General features: G+C 31.0%; 1 protein-coding gene and 1 non-coding gene across 4 annotated transcripts; both read left to right on the top strand.

Moving 5' to 3' along the window:
• The first annotated feature begins 6,546 nt into the window (after positions 1-6,546).
• LOC112094490 lies at positions 6,547-6,662 on the top strand. The gene has a single exon (XR_002903564.1). It is a non-coding gene; the product is annotated as a U5 spliceosomal RNA (small nuclear RNA).
• Positions 6,663-10,621: 3,959 nt separating this feature from the next.
• Positions 10,622-17,030, top strand: LOC21410549 (glutathione S-transferase zeta class). 3 transcript variants are annotated; one of them, XR_002903543.1, is made up of 12 exons: positions 10,622-10,709; positions 10,806-10,878; positions 11,015-11,071; positions 12,002-12,087; positions 12,185-12,256; positions 12,707-12,760; positions 12,846-12,921; positions 13,085-13,146; positions 13,243-13,302; positions 14,782-14,905; positions 15,423-15,596; positions 16,540-17,028. XR_002903543.1 is itself a non-coding variant. In XM_010112989.2 (10 exons), the coding sequence occupies exons 1-10, from the start codon at positions 10,707-10,709 to the stop codon at positions 14,890-14,892; spliced, it is 654 nt and encodes a 217-aa protein (XP_010111291.2). In that variant the 5' UTR covers positions 10,622-10,706; the 3' UTR covers positions 14,893-15,413. The 3 variants fall into 3 exon arrangements, 1 of the variants encoding a protein (XP_010111291.2); XR_002903544.1 differs by lacking the exon at positions 13,243-13,302 and having other exon boundaries at positions 16,540-17,030; XM_010112989.2 differs by lacking the exons at positions 15,423-15,596; positions 16,540-17,028 and having other exon boundaries at positions 14,782-15,413.
• Positions 17,031-18,313: the final 1,283 nt, after the last annotated feature.

The following is an 18,313-nucleotide window of genomic DNA, read 5'->3' as shown; positions in this document are numbered from 1 at the left end:
AGTGATTATATTAAATGGATAGTTTAAGTTTTTAAAAGTAAATTATGTTTATAATTTTAAAAGTGCAATTTTAAGTTTATAAAAATATAAATAAATATACGGAAATAGTAAAAAATAGGCCAATATGAAAAACTTAAGGAAGTATATAGGTCAACTTTTAATTATAGAAATTAATAGGCCATAACTTGTCAAGTAATGGTTCATAACTAGATAAGTTATGGATAAACTTGTCAAATTATGGTTCATAGCCAGACAAGTTATGGACAAAAATCGTGATTTATGAATAATAACTTGTCAAGTTATGGTTCATAACCAGACAAGTTATGGACAACAACAGTAATTTGACCTATTTGTTAATTTATATAAACTCTTGGCCTATTAATTTTAATTCATCCCAAGTCTTGATCTATTTCTCTCTTTTTCTCATAAATATATGATCAATAATGTATGTCAAAATGAGAGACGTGCGTCATCATTATATTTAATAATGTTTCAATAAAAGTTCTTTTTTTTACCTAATATTTTTCTCATTATAAATATAAGTAAATAAACATATACATATATACATGATAACTCAATCTAGCATTTACATTTCTAAGCATTAAATATGAAATTGTTTCTTAATCTTATACAATACTAATTAAGTAATAAAGAAATTAGTAATATTAACATTTTTTATGCAACAATTATTTTAATATTGAAGTGATAAAAGAAAAAGACATTTTTATCGATTGGTTTGTTTTGTCAATTCAATTCATTGTGAGTATTTCCTTTTTGAAGACGACAACTTGGAATGGTTATGAGGTCTTTTTGATTGTTGAAATTGCTTTGATCATTTTATGGAATCTCTATGATTGATAGAAATTTCCTACAAGAAGATATTTGTATATTTCTGTATATACGGTCAGATTCATGGAGCATTCATGGAGTATTATCCAGTTGTTTTTCTCTGGTGAAATCTGAACGTGATTTTCTGCATCTTTCAGTGTTGTTGCCATTCGTTTTTTAACAAAATCTGCAACGTATTGACAACTGGTGATTTGATTAATAGTTGATGTCTCTGTTGTTTTTTTATTTACTTGCAAGATATTTATTTTCTATATTCGTTATTGATTCTGAATCACGATTCATGATTCTGTACAATATTTTTCTCTCACAAACAACATACGTAAAATGAGAATGGTTTTAAATCCACTTGGTGTCTCAGAGTGATGAACGCACACCTGTAGAGAAGGAGAGATCGAAGAAAAAATAACTGTTTTGTGTTGAGTTTTTTTGAGAAAAAGAAATTTGGGTTTACGGAGGGAAAATTAAGTGTTGAATGAATTTCAACTTTGTAAGTTGAGGAGATCTCACTAAGTAAGTTCATTAGGTAGTTGTAATATTATAGACGTCATACTTAGAGAGGAAGTCTCCATTTGAGATTGTAATCTTGTTTATATTGGTTTTGGAAATGATTTCAGATGCAAAAGCGTGTATAACAAAATTTTTTATAAAACTCTTAAGATATTCTATAGAATATATTAATTTATACGTAAATAAATTAATCGAATTAATTCATAAATTAATTTACCTAGTGAACGATTGGGTCGATAACTTGAATTCTTTGACCACAAACAATCCTCGCTCCAAGCTTGTTTCGAATATCCGAATCTTCATCATCAATTTCTTGAATCTACGAGGACGTGTGTGTGTGGACACACTTAAAACAAAATAGGATTAGCACTCAAAACAAAGTCTTCCACGAATACCAACACATGCACGATGTAAACCTGGAGGAAATCTAATCTTTATCTTCATGATATAGCTTGATAATTATCTCTCACTTTTAATTTATTTTTGGAAGAAAATCCTCTTCTTTCTCTACCTCTATAGGCCAGCCACCACATGGACTTTATCCCTTGTGGTTGGCGGTTTTAACAGATAAGGGAAGGAGAAAAAACCTCTTTTATCTTGCAGTCTAATTTTGAATCAAATTTAAATTCTAATTAAAGTCAAATTTAATTTAAATTCAAATTTAATAACTTATTAAATAAGTCAATTGTATAACTTAAAAAGTGAGTAATTGAATTTCATTGATTAACTTTTTGATAAGTCAATTGGATAACTTATAAAAAAGATAACTTATCTTTTTCATTAATCAATTGTTCAAATAATCTTAAAGTTAATCAAATTCAGTATTAACCTAAATTAAACACAATTACCGTATGAACGATACTTTCTCATCATTTTATTACTTACGATTCCGTGCATTACGGATTTCCCACAACAATGCACTTCGAGTGGTGTCCACTTTTTCAACTGCCGCTTCTACGATGGAGAAGGTTGCTAAACACAAAGCTCTTTACAATATTATTGAAAATTCAAAGTAAATACACTATGTGGACCCCAACACGTGTGTGTTATAAAATTTAAATTAAATAATTACATTATTTAATATTTAATTATTTCTCACTTTAATTTTGTAGAATTACAAGGTCGACATGGGGACTAATAGACCTATAATTCTGAATTCTAATAAAATTAATAATTAATTAAACACTTTAATTAATTAATTCTGAATACACTCTCATAATTACATATATGATTTACTTATAAACTATGAAGCGTCCATTTGACATAGTCATTACATATAGATCAATCCTCTATAATAATTTATAATTACATCCAATTCATAATTAGAGCTAGGTGAAATCCGTTAACATTTCTAATTACATCTTTGTCCTTGAGTACCATTGATTCTCTAATGGATAGTGAATCATAAAACAAATTTATGAATTAGAGCTCCTACTAATCTAATTACCAAATCAACTCTTTAGAGAATTATTTATCTACTTCTTTCTCAAGAAGGAATGGATTTCATCTCGTATATTAACATTCTTAGCTACCTACTTCATCATGTCTTCAAGATACAATGAATACGACTTAGCAATCTCAAAATTCGTACCGAGTAAGTCAAAAGACACAAATTCACAAATAGAAGTTTGTTAACAACTCAAGATTTAGATCATTCTATATATGACAATCGATAGACTCAATTCGAATTTCTCTACTTAACGAAAATGATCAGAAATTCAAATCGTGTCTGTGTCTCAGTTCTACATAATCTCGTTATGCGTAATCTACTAATTCAATATATCGCCATATCAACAGTGCGGATAACACTATTTCATTATAAATGGGAATAACATGTATTAGTCATGTTTTAATTAAAGATTCTGATTAAATTCATTACGAACATTGTTTTGATTATTATCCTTAAATATTATCCTCTCACATATAACACTTATACATAATATTTAAGGTTACATAAATAATCATGAAATTTTTAATAATATTCATAAGATATTTAATAATATATGCACATAAAATAATAAATAAACTCTTTTATTAAATAAATAATAAATATTCTATTATATCTCATGTTTTTATGACACCATTCCTAATAGTTGTATCTCATTTTGGCCTTTAAGAGTTGTTGGTATTTTTACATGAAATCTAAGACCATTCATTCAATGTTTAATAGGACAAACCTTAATTAGAACTTTATTCAATAAGTTGTGTATCTTGAATAATTTTCTTTTGTACTGTCTATATGTGATGCATATCAACAATAGAAATTTTCACGATTTTTAAGAAGTTTGGAATGTTTGGGGTAAAAAAAAAAACAAATGGAATGAGAATTTGTATTTATTTTTTAGGTATCCGTGAAAGCAGGTAGAACTTTCTTCCAGAGTTTGTAAATAGTAGATTTGCATATGAATGCTTTCTCTGTTAGGACCACCACTGCCAATTTTGTTTACAATATGTTGGTTTATGTTTGAATGAAAAAATTTTGATCGAGATTGTGCTCATATTTGTTCAGTTCATAACCGAATATGGTTATAAATCAACATTATGTTAATATGTAAAATTACACAAATGTAAAACGAGAGAGTTGAAGAGGAAGCTAATGACGAACGAGACGGATAATGGTGACCAAGAATAAGATATCTATAATTTATTATGCACTTCACAAATTAATCTTCGTATTACATCTCTTTAATGCCTTTAACTGGATAGGTTCATTATCAGAATTAAACTTTTTACATATAAACTATACTCCATCTAAACGTCATACTATCAAACTATGTCACATAGAAAATGTATTACATTGACATTTTAAACATCATAAAACGTTACATAATTCATAACAAACAATTGCTGCCTCTTTTTCTTGACAAGTATCTTGTTACATTGTCAATAAATACTTAGGGCCCGTTTGATTCCGTTTTTCACGTTTTTCAAGAACCAAAAACTGAAAATACTCTGAGGAAGCCGTTTGGCAGCATTTCTTGAAAAACAGAAAATGAAAACGTTTTTTACTTTATTCTTAAAAACTCAACAAAACTGAAAATGATTGAAAATCGTTTTCAGTTTTTCATTTTCATTTTCTTAAAAACTCAATCAAAAAATCAACTCAAATTCCTCTGCCTCCCCCCACAGTCTTCTCCGACAACGCCCTCCCCCCCCCCACTCTTTCATTTTCATTTTCTCCAACCGCGCCCCCCACCAGTCTCCGCATTTTCCCCCTCCTCTCCCGCCTCGACCTCACTGCCCCTAACCACCCCCTCCTCATCTAGAAATGGGTTTTCGTTTGTTTTAGGCACCGTTTTTGGGTTGATTGATGAGGTAAGGAAATGAGTTGATATGTTTATTTAATATATTTATTTAATATATTATTAGTTTAAATATTATTACATGTTTTTAAAAATTAAATTACCAAACGCATTTTCAGAAATGATTCTAAAATGAAAATAAAAACGTTTTCGTTTTCATTTTCATACAAAAAATAAAAACGTTTTAGAATTAATTCCAAACACACCCTTAGGGTCACATATGTTTTACATAATATTACATGCAATGTCAGCACACAAATTGTCAATATTTAGGCTTAATAATTTTTACCATGAGAATCACCTATGTTACACATAAAGTTAAATAGGGTCACATATAACTTGTCTGAGAATTAACTTTACCAATCAAAAATTACTATGTCATTTTCGCATATTAAAAAAACCTTCATTTCATTTATAAGTGCTATAAAATAACCCTTGTACCCCTTGACTCAATTAAATAAACGTTTTTTCTTCAATATAAGACCTAGATCTCTTACAAAAAAGTAATTCAGTAGCGAATTAACAACAGACATTTGTGACTTTCTTTTTGCATTTCACCGACTCACACAGCACATATGGGTGCCATTTCCAATCCGGTTGCGGATCGGAGAAAGAGAGTATATATATAACTATATATATAGTTATATATATATATCGTTTATTTTACCGATTTAAATTTAAAATTTATGTTTTGTTACAGTAAAATTTTTTTACAAACAGTCATATCTATCTTTTTTATTATAATAAAAAACTCACATAAAGTTACATCTCAACTCGAATCAGCGAACTAAACAGGCCCATAAAAGATTTAGACTCTAGAAATGGTCAACCGGAGTGAGGCCAACTTCCACACGAGTTTATCATGTTGTTTCGTCAAAGCTAATGACTGTTAGAAGGTTCATGTTTACTTCTTAATTTTCTTATTGATTTATGAAAACTTTTTGCTCTGAAGTCTTTACATCAAAGTGTAAATAATTCTATGGTGTGAGCCTATCTTTATAGCCCTTATAGGATAAAGGGAGCTCCTATGCTGCCAAAACATAACGGGGGTGTTCGGGAAGCTAGTTTTTGAGTGAAAAACTCAAAAAAAGATAACTTAAGTTACAACTTTATTTAAGTTTATGTTCTTTTAAGTTTGAACTCGAATTTAGAACTAAAACTCGAGTTCAAGTTTTCCCTTCAACTCGAGTTCAGAAATTTGAACTCAAGTTAATGAACAATATTTTTTCTATTATTAAAAATGCTATAACTTTTTCGTTTTAATTCTGATTGAGATGATTTTTTTCTATGCGTTGACAACGAAAAGACGAATAAAACTATACCCATATACCATATTAAAATTTTTCATCAACATTGAGTTTTTATTAAAATACTGTCTAAAAACAAATTCAAGTTTTGACTTACTCAAACACAAACTCAAAAAAGATTCTTATTTCAAACCATAACTCAAATGTAGACAACCAAACACAAACTCAAATTACAACTTCAACTCAAATTATAATTTAAACTCAACTCAAAATCTACACTCAAATTACTTAACTCAAAAACATTAAGGCCCCGTTCACTTCGCCAATTCGAGTTTAGAATTCGAGTTTTGTTACAGTAAAAAGTTCTCAGAAACAGTCACATCTAACTTTTTTGTTACAATAAAAAGCTCTCACATAATATCACATTTTAACTCGAATTAAAAACTCGAATCAACGAACTAAACGGACCCTAAAAGAACAAACCCTATTTCTCATGAATACAGTCCACAGGAGTAAAGTTACTAACATGTTAGCATGGAACAAGGAAACTATCTTAAAGAGTCCCACATCGATAAAACAAGAGGCTCGCGAACCATGCTCTTGCAATAAAAAAGAAGCTGCGTGCTTTGTCCGTCTAACGGAGCCGTGCGGTGCGTACAGAGCGAACTATTCTTTCGCCTTTTACTAAAGAATACCGTGTACGCGCCGCTTTTTGCGGCATACGCCTATTTTTGGAGAGGCTCTCTAATGATCGCCTCCATTAAGTTAAGTTTAATATTTACATTTGTTGGCAATTATTTGATACCAAACTGTCTAACCTGGCAGTGCTGTTAACAATTTAGTTAAATGTTTCATATTTAATTTGACATTATTAGAGTGCCACAATCAAGTTAGTGATGATTTCAATACCCAAATAATTTCTGACTTGAGTTTTTAATTATTGTTGTTTATTGTAGTTATTTATTCACTTTGAATCGTCCCAAATAATTTCTGACTTGATTTTTTAATTATTGTTGTTTATTGTAGTTATTTATTCACTTTGAACTGTTGTGTGCTTTTATCCGTTTTAACACCGTAAATACTACAAGTAATTTGAATAAAAAATAAAATTAAACAAAGATACACTAAAATAAAATAAAATTAAACAATGATACACTAAAATAAAATAAAATTACACAAAATTAAATTTAAGACAAATTAAACAAAACAAAAAGAAGCTAATTTAAAACACAACAAACTAAGTTAAAATTTATACCATTTTTTCTTCTTTTCTTTTTTTTTAAAAAAAAAAAATTTGTATAACTGTTATTTTAAATGAATCACGTGCACCAAGAAACCTAACCTTGTATGTGAAAACCGAGCGAATAATGAACATACAGTAAAAATTTGTGTTATACGGAATTACAGCAAAAAATACGTGTCAAAACAATATCTAAACACTATGACATTGTAAAAACTGCCTACAAACTAAAAGAAACAACTATATCAAAAATTAATCCAGAAGATAAGAGAAGAAAATCATTGAAAGCGTAAAAAAAAAAACATTGACCAATAACATCACAGACAAAAACCACAATAAAAAACTAAAGAAAATAATTTTCTTTTTTTAAAAAGAAAAGAACAGATAAAAAGAGAGAAATAGAAAATGTTCTCTGAACAAAAAGGATAAAAAAAACCCAACAAAAAGTAAAAAGTAAAAAATTTGTAAAGAAAAAGAGCAAAAAAATCCAAAAAAAATGAAGGAAAAAAAAACTAAGAAAAAAATAAATTACAAAAGTCCTTTGCAAAACAATGAATCAGAAGAGACGGACAAAGGAAAAAATCAGAAAAGCAAACCCAAAATTAGAAGACCGGATGTGATTAAAGAACCAAAACCCTAAATTACAATAACCGATTACAAAAATCTTCTACAGAACGACCAAAGAGATGAGACAGACAAAGAAAAAAAATAAGAAAAGGAGACCCAAAATCAAAAGACAAAAATGAAACCAAAAATAAAAAACTTCCGAAGCATCTAAATTTCAACAGGGAAAAAGATTAAATAACCGAAACACAAAGCAATTCCTAAAATCCTGTTAAAAAAGGGAAAAAATTCAGCAGAATAAACCCAATTTTAGAATATGAACCTAAAAAAATCAAACGAAACTACAAAAAAATCAGAGATATGAAAATAAATCAAATAAAAAATAAATCAGAGATAAAAAAATCAAATATAAAGAAATCAGAAAAATCATAGATATAAAAAAAATCACAGAAAAATAATATGAAAGGAAACCGAAGCAGAAGAATGCATGAACAAAAGAAAAATGAAGCAACAAAGCAAAAGAACTACAGAAAGATAAAAGAAAAGGAAAAGAGAAATGCAGAAAAGAAGTGAAGCCCAGAAGCTTCACGAAAAGGAAGAGACAAAGAAGAAAAGGGACAAAAAAATGCCCAGAAGAAATGAAGCTAGAAGCTTCACAAAAAGGAATAACAAAAGTCATACAGTGTTAATTTGAGTCAAAATTATGAAAATACCCAAACAAAAACGAAGCAAAAATAAGCAACCAAAGATAAAACGGTAAAGACACAAATTTAGGACACAACCGGAATTTTTTCAAAGAAGAGGGAGAAGAAGAACTGGACACTATTTTAAGAATAAGTAACCCGGGTACCTCATTTAGTAGTATGTATAATAATATAGAATAGTATAATAATAGTTCAAACTCACTGTGGCTAGTGCTGGAACTTTGGACGGGCCGCCCGCGACCGCCTGAAAAATTGAGTTTTTGCCCGAGCCCAACCCGCCCGAAAAATCGGGCCGCCCGCCCGAGCCCGAATTTCACCTTGAACGGGCCGCGGGCTTGTATTAGGTTGCCCAAGCCCGCCCGAGTAGCCTAAACTTTTTTTTAATATTAAGTTATTTTGTGTTAAAATTTATATATATATATTACAATTTGAAATGAACACACGAACTATATAAAAAAATTATTTCTTTATTAATTTTTAAATTTATAATTCATGGTTGCCTCGTTAAAAACCTTACCAAGAGAAATCCAATTGGGATAAAAACTTGGCAAGGAAAAAAGAGTGCAATCATTTTGTGACGAATTACAAAATTTATAAACTTACAAAGTTATACAATTACAAATACAATGTCAAAGTTAAATACATATTTACAAATTACAAATTTACAATTTAATTTGAAGCTGAAGGATCGTCATCAAAATTAAATGTTAATCGATTAAATTCATCGATCCATTCTTGGCTTGTCGGTGAAATTGTATCTTGTAGACGTTGATCGGCCCGATCCCAATCCTTAATGCAAACCAAGGCTTCAACAATATCCCTTTGCAATGCATTCCGGCGTTCCTCAAGTATTCTTCCTGTCGTACTGAAGGCTTGTTCGAATGAAATAGTGGAGACTGAGATCGAAAATATATCCACTTTCTAAACCTTCTAATTTTAATCTAGAATAAAAAATAGTACCTAAACCATACAACAAAGGCAACTTAGACCAAATTTTTTAAATTTCTTTTCCTTAAAATGAATAGGAACTCCTAAGATTGGGTCCTCCCTATATTCACTAAATAAAATACTAATTCTTAAAAGTTCACCTAAAACTAAAGGTGATGTTGGATAGTATGTTCCACTAAGTAGTCGTTGGACGGGTTTTCAAATAATTAATTTATCGTCCAATGGCTGGTCTTTTAAAATAAAGATCATCAAATAGCGATGAAGTTATAAAATCAATCATTGAGTGACTTTTGATAAATTATTAATTTACTTTGGTATGCAAGTAGAAAGTTACTTTGATATAGAGTCACAAAGAAAGTGAAGAAAGTGGAAGAAAAAAGAGGATAATTAAGAGGATGAGGAGAGATTGTGAACAGAAAAATAGATAAAGATAGAAAGAAGAGTGATATAGAGTAGAAAAATATGAGTATCTATAAGAACAAAACCGGCATTATATAGAAACAACACTTTTTAAAAATAAAAAATAATAAAAGCGTGATGACAATGTGTTTCTTTCCTTGTGTATATTATTTTTTGAGGAATCCTTTTATCATGTGATTGATTATAAAAAAGGGTCAAGAATGTGAAAACTGAAATATTAAACTGCTAAAATAGGAATTTGCTTTTTCTATTAAAGAATTGTGTGTTTACCTTAATTAATAAGTTAAAAATTTAAATAACAAATATGGGCATTTGGTCTAGTGGTATAATTCTCGCTTTGGGTGTAAGAGGTCTCGAGTTCGATTCTCAGAATGCCCCAATTTGTAGCAACTAATATTTTCATTGGCGGATTTCGGGCAAAATTCGGCCTTATTTTTGGGTCGGGCACAATGGTCGGATTTTTGAACTGTTTTTCGGGCTTCGGGCATGGCTAGAAAAATTTAAAAAAAACTCCGGCGGACGGCGATCGACGGCACCTACACGGCGACGGACTCCAACGTGGTTTCAAAATTTGAACTACCCGAACCTGAGTCCGAATTTCCACCTTGGACGGGCCGGCATATGGGCCTGCCTGTCCGTGTCCGAAAAAATTCGGGCTTTGGGCAGCCCGCCGGCCCAAAGTTCCACCACTCTGTGGCGCCCAATTGAGTCGTCTCTACACTCAAAGTCAAACACTTCCCTGAAGGCTTTGAGATGAGAAGAAAAAAGACACTTGGTACTTTTCTTATCGAAAATGACGATCAAATTGAATAATAATAATAAAAAAAGTAAAAACAGAGAGACAAGAGCTAGTTATAAAAGGGGTTAAGCGCCAACTAAAGACTATCAATTTCTTCGTACCGTTCCCAGTTGCTGTTGCTTCGTTATGGTAAATTTTCGCAACTTAAACTTTTTTTTTTTTGGAATAATTCTTCGTTCAGTTTATTTCATTTTTTGTAATTTGGTTTTCACTGTTGAATTATAGGCGAATCTGAAGCTTTATTCCAATTGGATGAGTTCTTGTTCTTTCCGTGTGAGAATCGCTCTCAATTTGAAAGGTACTCATTTCAGTAATTACGTTCTATTTCGGTTTCTAGAACTTTATTTTTTGAAGTTTTTTTGCACTTTTTTTTTTTTATAATCATCCTTTGAAATTTGAAAGAAGAAAAAGTGAAAATTGATGTGAAATTGTAGGGTTGAAGTACGAGTATGTACCGGTGAACCTGCTCAAGGGAGAGCAACGCAGTCCAGGTTTTTGTCTCGTTTCGTCAACATTCAGTGAATTTTAGTGGGAGAATTCTGTTGTTAGGCCATGAAAACTGGTGGGACAGTTTTGAATGTCATCTCAAGATAATAATAATAATAATAATAATAATAATAATAATAATAATTGAAGAAAGATTTGACGGTTGAAGATTATGTTCTTATTGGTATATTATTTTTCTTATCTTAATGTAGAATTCTCTCTTTTAGCATAATAGCTTTTTCCAGTGGATTTCTTTTTGGATTAGTCCTCTTCCACCGTTTTATCCCCTGACTTTTAGAGTGTCTTAGAATGAGTTCCCAATCTATCAAGTTTTCTCAAAGTAGCCTAATTAATTGTCATGATGATTTATTAAGGATAGTTTGGGGATTTTACACTTAGTGAAATTCGGTTGTCTTAGTTTTCATTATAAAAAGGGGGATGCAGTTTTTTGGGGATTATTAGAGAGGTAGAGAAAAACACGGAGAGTTGAGAGGTGTGTTATTTTTCTCTTGTAATTTCTTTTTGATCATAGTGTAAAAATTGCAGTGGCTGAAAGAGGAAGCAGCGAACTCCTATAAGTGTGTTATTTTTCTTTTTGTTTTTGTTTTTGTTTTTTTTTGCATTTTTATTACTCTCAGTAATTAGAATTAGGGCATCTAATTCGTAATAATTCTGTTGTTGTTCAGTTGTTCCCTAACATGTAAATTTGCAAAATTAACCCCCACTAAACACTCTCACGTGTCTTTCTCTGTTGAAATTTATCAGTTTAATACTAAAATAGAATTTGGCCCATAGTTTGACCTAAAATAGAATTTGGTAAGTGCTAACGTGGATGACTAAAATAGAATTTGGCCTATAGCTCGGGACTAAAAATGAGATTAACCCTTTTTTTTTTTAAAGAAGGTTATTTTTGGGATGTGCTTGATCTTGTGCAGAGTTTTTGAAGCTGAATCCAATTGGATACGTGCCAGTACTAGTGGATGGGGACATGGTGTTGTCTGACTCTCTTGCCATCTTATTGGTTAGTGTTTTGTTTTTTTGCTCCAAAACAAAAGTATTACTATTACTAGTTACAATTAAGATCTTAATTTTACTCTCGGTTAATTGAAAATGCTCAGTACTTGGATGAGAAGTACCCTCAGCATCCCCTGTTGCCAAGTGATCTGAGAAGAAAAGCCATTAATTTGCAGGTATATCAATGCTTTTTTATTTTTTTATATCGAAGCTCACTTGAGAGAAAAACATCAAGGAATAAAGCGATTTTTTTTTTAAGACCACATGCTGGGAGCTAGGATTGAAATATGACACAAGGATGGTGGCTAAATGAAGTTTTCCCTTGAAATGAAAAAACATATGCATATAAATAAGGTAAAAAGAGAAAAAGAAGTTAGCAGTTTGACTTTATGAAGATCAATAAAAGGCAGCAATTGTTGAATACAAGCATTTAAATGGCTCAGTGGGGAGTAGTTCCTTCTTGGACATCTAAAAGAACATAGTAAAGTGCCCCTTTCCCCTCTGAAGTCCTATTAAATGCTGATAACTTTTAGTTAATTACTTATTTTGTTTTCCTTCTACACTTTGCTCTGCTTCTTTGTGATTTTGAGGTAGACTTCGAATTTTAAATGATTTTTTTTTTTTAGGTGACAAACACTATTTCCTCGGGTATACAGCCTCTTTGGAATCTCGGTGTAATGGTAATTGTCAAGATGAGTCCAGGTTTTCATAACATTGCCTGCCATAAATGTTGCAAATCTGATGTTACTGCTTTTCCATTTACAGGACTGCATCAAACAAAAAGTTGGGCAAGAAGAGATTGTTCCATGGGTTCAATGTCACGTTCGAAAAGGCTTTGCCGGTTAGTTTCTAGTGTTGACAAAGCAAAAGGCTTATATTTTAAGATATGAATCATGTAGTATGTAACGTCAAATGAACTATAGGGATTTAAATTTAGCTTTCTGTTGCTACAAGTTGGTGTGAATTTCAAGGTCTAATATGATGGTTGTTTTCTTGTGTTTTAGCACTTGAAGAGCTGTTGAAAGACCATGCTGGGAGATATGCAACTGGAGACGAAGTTTTTCTGGTATGAAAATTTACATTCAGTTTGTCATTATTTTTTCCCGTTTATGTTGTGCTTAACATTTTTAAAGTTATTTGACATATTGATTACTTTTTGCAGGTAGATTTATTCTTAGCACCCCAGCTCCATTCTACTATTAAAATGTTCAACCTAGACATGGTACTGCTTCTTTTCTAATGCTATTACAAAGTTTCTTGTTTCAAAATAATAATAATAATAATAATAATAAATGAAAAGAGAAAAGATTATAGAACACCAAAAAATTGTGACTATTTTCTTATCAGTACCCTTGATTATGTTCATGTTTTATTTGTAGCATTAATCCATCTTTAGCAAATAATAAAGAAAAACTCAAATTCCTAGAGACATTTGATCTTTACCTTACAGATGTCAGCATGAACTGCTTCTTGGATCTGATTTTGCTCTCTATGTCAAAATATTTTGAAATCAGAATAATTTAAATTTTTCCTTGTATGAGGAGTTCATGATGCCTGCCCTTATTACAAACTTTCTATTTGTAGTGATCAGTTGTTTCCTTGAATGCTTGATTAGCTTAAAGTAAGTACTTGGCCATAAAATTTATTTTGTTCTGATAGTTTCACAGAGGTGATCCCAAGTCCTGATAGCCACCGTAGAACATTGTTATATCATGTGATTCCATTGTAAAAAACGAGAGAACTCAACTAGGAGAATTGTAAAAAAACTCTAAATTTAATTTACCAACTATTCTCCAAATCACGTGTCAGAGGATTTAGATGATGTTTTATTAAAATAGTTACAAATTAGATGGTTTCATTCAATTATATTTTAACATTGCAAATCAGCTTAGGGTAAAAAACAAACTTACTATCCAACTCCAATTGGATTCGGGGTTGGATTGAATTGGATTTTGTGCATAAGTTGAATTGGATTGGATCTAATATTTAGGACCCGTTTGGAATGTATACTCAAATCATGATTTGGGTTCATTGACAGGAAGTTTGTGAGAGAGTAAATTTTAGAATTCAAACTCTTTGTGAGATAAAAACGCTGTAGCAGAATCATGATTTGCGTTTGAGTATAGCGTCCAAACAACTCCTTCGGAATTCTATTTAGTGTAGGATAGTATTGATTGTGGCAAAAAAACGTTGTATTGGATTGGATGCCCACCCAGTGGCATTTGGGAATCTATATTAATTTAAAACATATTTATGTCATATTGATTTATATAAATTAAAGACATTGGATTGTCCTATTATTGTTCAAGATTTATATGTTGTTTTATAAAGTTAATTACAAATTGGTTTCATTCAATTATATGTTAAGATTGCAAATTAGCTTAGGGGGAAAAAACAAGAAACTTGCGCCCAATTCAATTGGGAACTCCAATTGGATTGGACTGAATTTTGAACATAAGTTGCATTGGATCGGATCTAATAATTAAAAATGCAATATAGTGTTGGATAGGATGGGTTGTGGCGAAAAGAATGGATTGGATTGGATGCCCACCCATTTACATTTGCGGGGTTATATTTGAATCCTAATTGATATTGTAATTTGAAACAAGTCTTTCTTTCCTTCCTTCCCTTTTGTAGATAAAAACTTGTTCTCCTCATTATCTACTCGTGACTAGTTTTTCTTCTCCCAATCTTTATGCAGACAGAGTTCCGTCTTCTGTCTAGGCTGAATGAGGCTTACAGCCAGCTACCAGCATTTCAAGATGCTTTGCCAGAAAAGCAACCAGATGCTCCTTCCTCAAGCACTGCTTAGACAAATGGTTTTGGTAAAAAGATATACTGTCAATGAAAAAACAAACTGGAGAATAAATTAGATAAGTAGTATATATGCAAACTAATAGAAATAACGGCTTGTATAGTGTCAAACTTAACTTTCACACATCTTGTGTTTGTTCATTATATGGCCTATTACATTTTCATCCTACTATCTATTACTTAAAATAGAATAAAGTTGTTTTGGCCTGTTTGGTATTGCTTTTGGAAGCCCCAAAAATCCTTTGCGCTGAATTCATTGCATGTAATGTGTATGGTACATGTGTTCACAAAATACTTAGAAAAAGTTTGGATTTTTAATTTTTGTTTCCTACTTCTACTTTCTCCGCTTTCTGCAGCCCCTTCAATGGAATGGCCATCATTCGTGTTCTCCTTCGTTTGTATAACAATTCTGTTTTCATGTGTTGGTTGAATGCTCAACATTTTACGAACTATGTCTAGACTTGTTTAGACAACATGGGAGATTTATTTATCAACATAACAATTGCTATATTGATTGATTGATGATAGGAAAACTCATATTCTCATGCACAATACTTCTCTCAAACCTTGCACAAAAGGAAAGACTGAAAGGGGGCTCCTAGCATCTAAAGAGTTAGGTTGTAGAAATGGTCAAACAGAGTGTCGACAACTTCCATAACGAGTTCATCATGTAGTTCCGCCAAAGCTAACGACTGTTACAGGGTGAGTTATCGCAGTCACTGATATGACATCTTTAGAATCTCATTGTTTACTTGTGAGTTGTCGCTGATTTATGGAACTTTTTGCTTTGAAGTCTTTACGTGAATGTGTACTTAATTTTAACTTGTGTGCCTCTCGATCTTTACATAAATAAATTAAGGACTGTGACTTGAAGCTTTTAAGTATTAAGCGAGTTCCTATTCTGCCAAAAGACTATTTCTGTAATAATTATCAGCAACTAATATGTGAGCATGGAAAAATAAGAAAGGCACAATCTTGACCTTTTTGCATTCGTTGTAAAAATTCTAATCTAAAAGATAAAGAGAGTATGAGGGACGTGAAAAATATTAGAAGAGTGAAGTGTGACGCACAAACTTTGTTTGAGTCCCACCTCAGTAAAGCAAGAGGTCGGTGAAACATTCCTTCCAACAAAAATGAAGCTGCTTCTCAATAGGGACTTAACCTGCTGTCAGTGTTTAAGGCTCCTAATTTTTGGAGGCCTCAAATTTCTTGTTTTTTAAGCCTATATTTTAGCTTGGTAAGTCACTCACGGACTCATTATTATAATTTATCAATGGTTTATCATTAATAAATATTCAATTTGTTGATTGAAATTGATAATTATTTATTGATTTTGGTTAATTATTAATTGATATTGATTAATAATGAAAAATCATTGAGTTAATAAGTAATAAACTAAAATTAGTCTGTGAGACCGCTAAATAGACTAGTCAATCAATGATTGACTAACTAAGTTAATAAAAAACGGCCATTTACCTTTATATCCCAAAGATAATTTAAGATAGTTTTATTTTGAATAAATTATTTGGGAATCTAGCGTTTTGAATTTTAGATTAGCTATATTATCTCTTTGTTACCGTTGTCTATTGTGTTGATGATTTGGCTTTCATACATACCTAAATTTAGTCTTATATGAATACTACAGTTGAAGCTGTTTGGTTGATATGGAAATGTTTGATAGAAGCTTCGAGATCAAATTCGGGGTTTCTAAGGAAATCAGTTTGGTGTCAAACACATGAATATGAGACCGAGAATTGTCCCTCCTTTGAAGGAGAACATTGCAGGGAATCTCGTTGGCTATGCGGCAAAGATAAGGAAAATGAAGACAGAAATATTGACATAAAGGATTGGTAGATAAGTTGAGAAAAGAGATGAAACAGGTTCTGGAAAATTAATTAATTATGGTAATAGACTTTGGAGAGGTTCAAAGAACACTTGATGAGCATGGGAAGCTGATAAAAAATGATGAGATTGACAACTATTACTGCACCAGTTGGTGTAGGTTTCCATTATACAAATAGAATTTCGGGTGGGGAAAGCCCATTTGGGTTAGTATCACTACAAGAATAATGTGTCAAATTTTAGGGACGTTATGTTGTTGCAAATATTAAAATTTTGTACAACGTCATGTCGTCACAAATGGTGAATGCGACGGCAAGTTATTTAAAAATTTTATTTTCATGTCGTCACTAATATTGTAATTTTAACAACGATAAGTATCGTCGCTAATAACCCTTTTTGTTGTATATTGCAAGTTTAGGATTCAAAACGTGTGTTTTGTTGATAGATACAAGAAACGGAGATGGGATTGAAGCATGGTTGATGCTTAGAGAGAAGAAGACATGGTTTTGGTTGAAAGCAACAAAGATCTTCTTGCTTTTGCTTCTTTGAACCCTAGAGTCATTTAGTTGTTAATTCGAAGTAAAACTTTGTCTAAAAATTCCTTCTTGGTCATTGTCATAGGAGTTTCTAAATGTTAAATTAGATTAGTTAAATTATTATTCTTTTGTTTTTTTTATCTTTAAGGGTAGAATAGTCTTTTTACTTATTTACTCGCAAATTTGTATAAACTATATTGTCTAATATATTTTAATTGAGCAATTCAATTAAAAAAAACCCAAGCTTTCTTTTTTCTACCCAATTTGATTCTTAATATTAACACTAAAGTTCCAACTAAAATCTGAGGACTGGAACCTCTCTCTTGCCATTTTCAAATATAAGAACATTCTACTTTATTTAGGTTTTGTTCATTTCATGACTCAAGTCATAATTTAAATTATATTATTACAGTGTTTTCTCTCATAAAAATTCAAATTCAACTTTTTTACTATAGTATTTTTATCTCACATACACATGACTTGAATTATACATACTCTTAGTTTATTTTTTTTCTCCAGTAATTTAGTTGTTTAGGTTTTTCCTTTGTTGCTACGTTAGATTAGTTTGTATCAATTGTAAAAAGAAAATTTACCTGAAACAAATTCTTTTTATCAATTGTAAAAAGAAAATTTACCTGGAAACAAAATCTTTTTTTAGAAGTAAATGAACCATTTATGTTTTGCTTCTTTTTTTATTTTAATAATATCGCGTTTTGGTAATTTTTTTTGAAATATTTTTGTTGAAGAATGAGCATATACATGCTCAAAAAGTTCAAATAACTAGATAGTTTATCAAAAGTAAACGATCAGATTACTCCCTTACGTTCATCACCAGAGATGACCAATATTGATACCTAAATTTGTACTGGGTCCATTAAGAGTTCAGGCCCAATCCTTTGCATCCCGTAAAATAATTAGGCCTATTTTGTGGACTTAAGTCACGCTCGAGGAACTCTCGTGAGTTTTAGTTTGGTGAGCGGTGAATGATCAAGCATGCCCATTTATCCTTAATTTGATAACAAATCTTACGAAAAAATTACT

The sequence above is a fragment of the Morus notabilis genome, unplaced genomic scaffold, assembly GCF_000414095.1.
Source record: "Morus notabilis unplaced genomic scaffold, ASM41409v2 Scaffold78, whole genome shotgun sequence".
Taxonomy (NCBI): domain Eukaryota; kingdom Viridiplantae; phylum Streptophyta; class Magnoliopsida; order Rosales; family Moraceae; genus Morus; species Morus notabilis.
Note: the sequence above shows the minus strand (reverse complement) of the source record. Positions and strands in the feature narration are given on the sequence as shown.

Coding starts and splice junctions, on each gene's coding strand:
- LOC21410549 (XM_010112989.2), top strand. Junction 12,088..12,184: donor ACTCTCTTGCCATCTTATTG/GTTAGTGTTTTG, acceptor GAAAATGCTCAG/TACTTGGATGAGAAGTACCC. Junction 13,147..13,242: donor CTGGAGACGAAGTTTTTCTG/GTATGAAAATTT, acceptor TACTTTTTGCAG/GTAGATTTATTCTTAGCACC.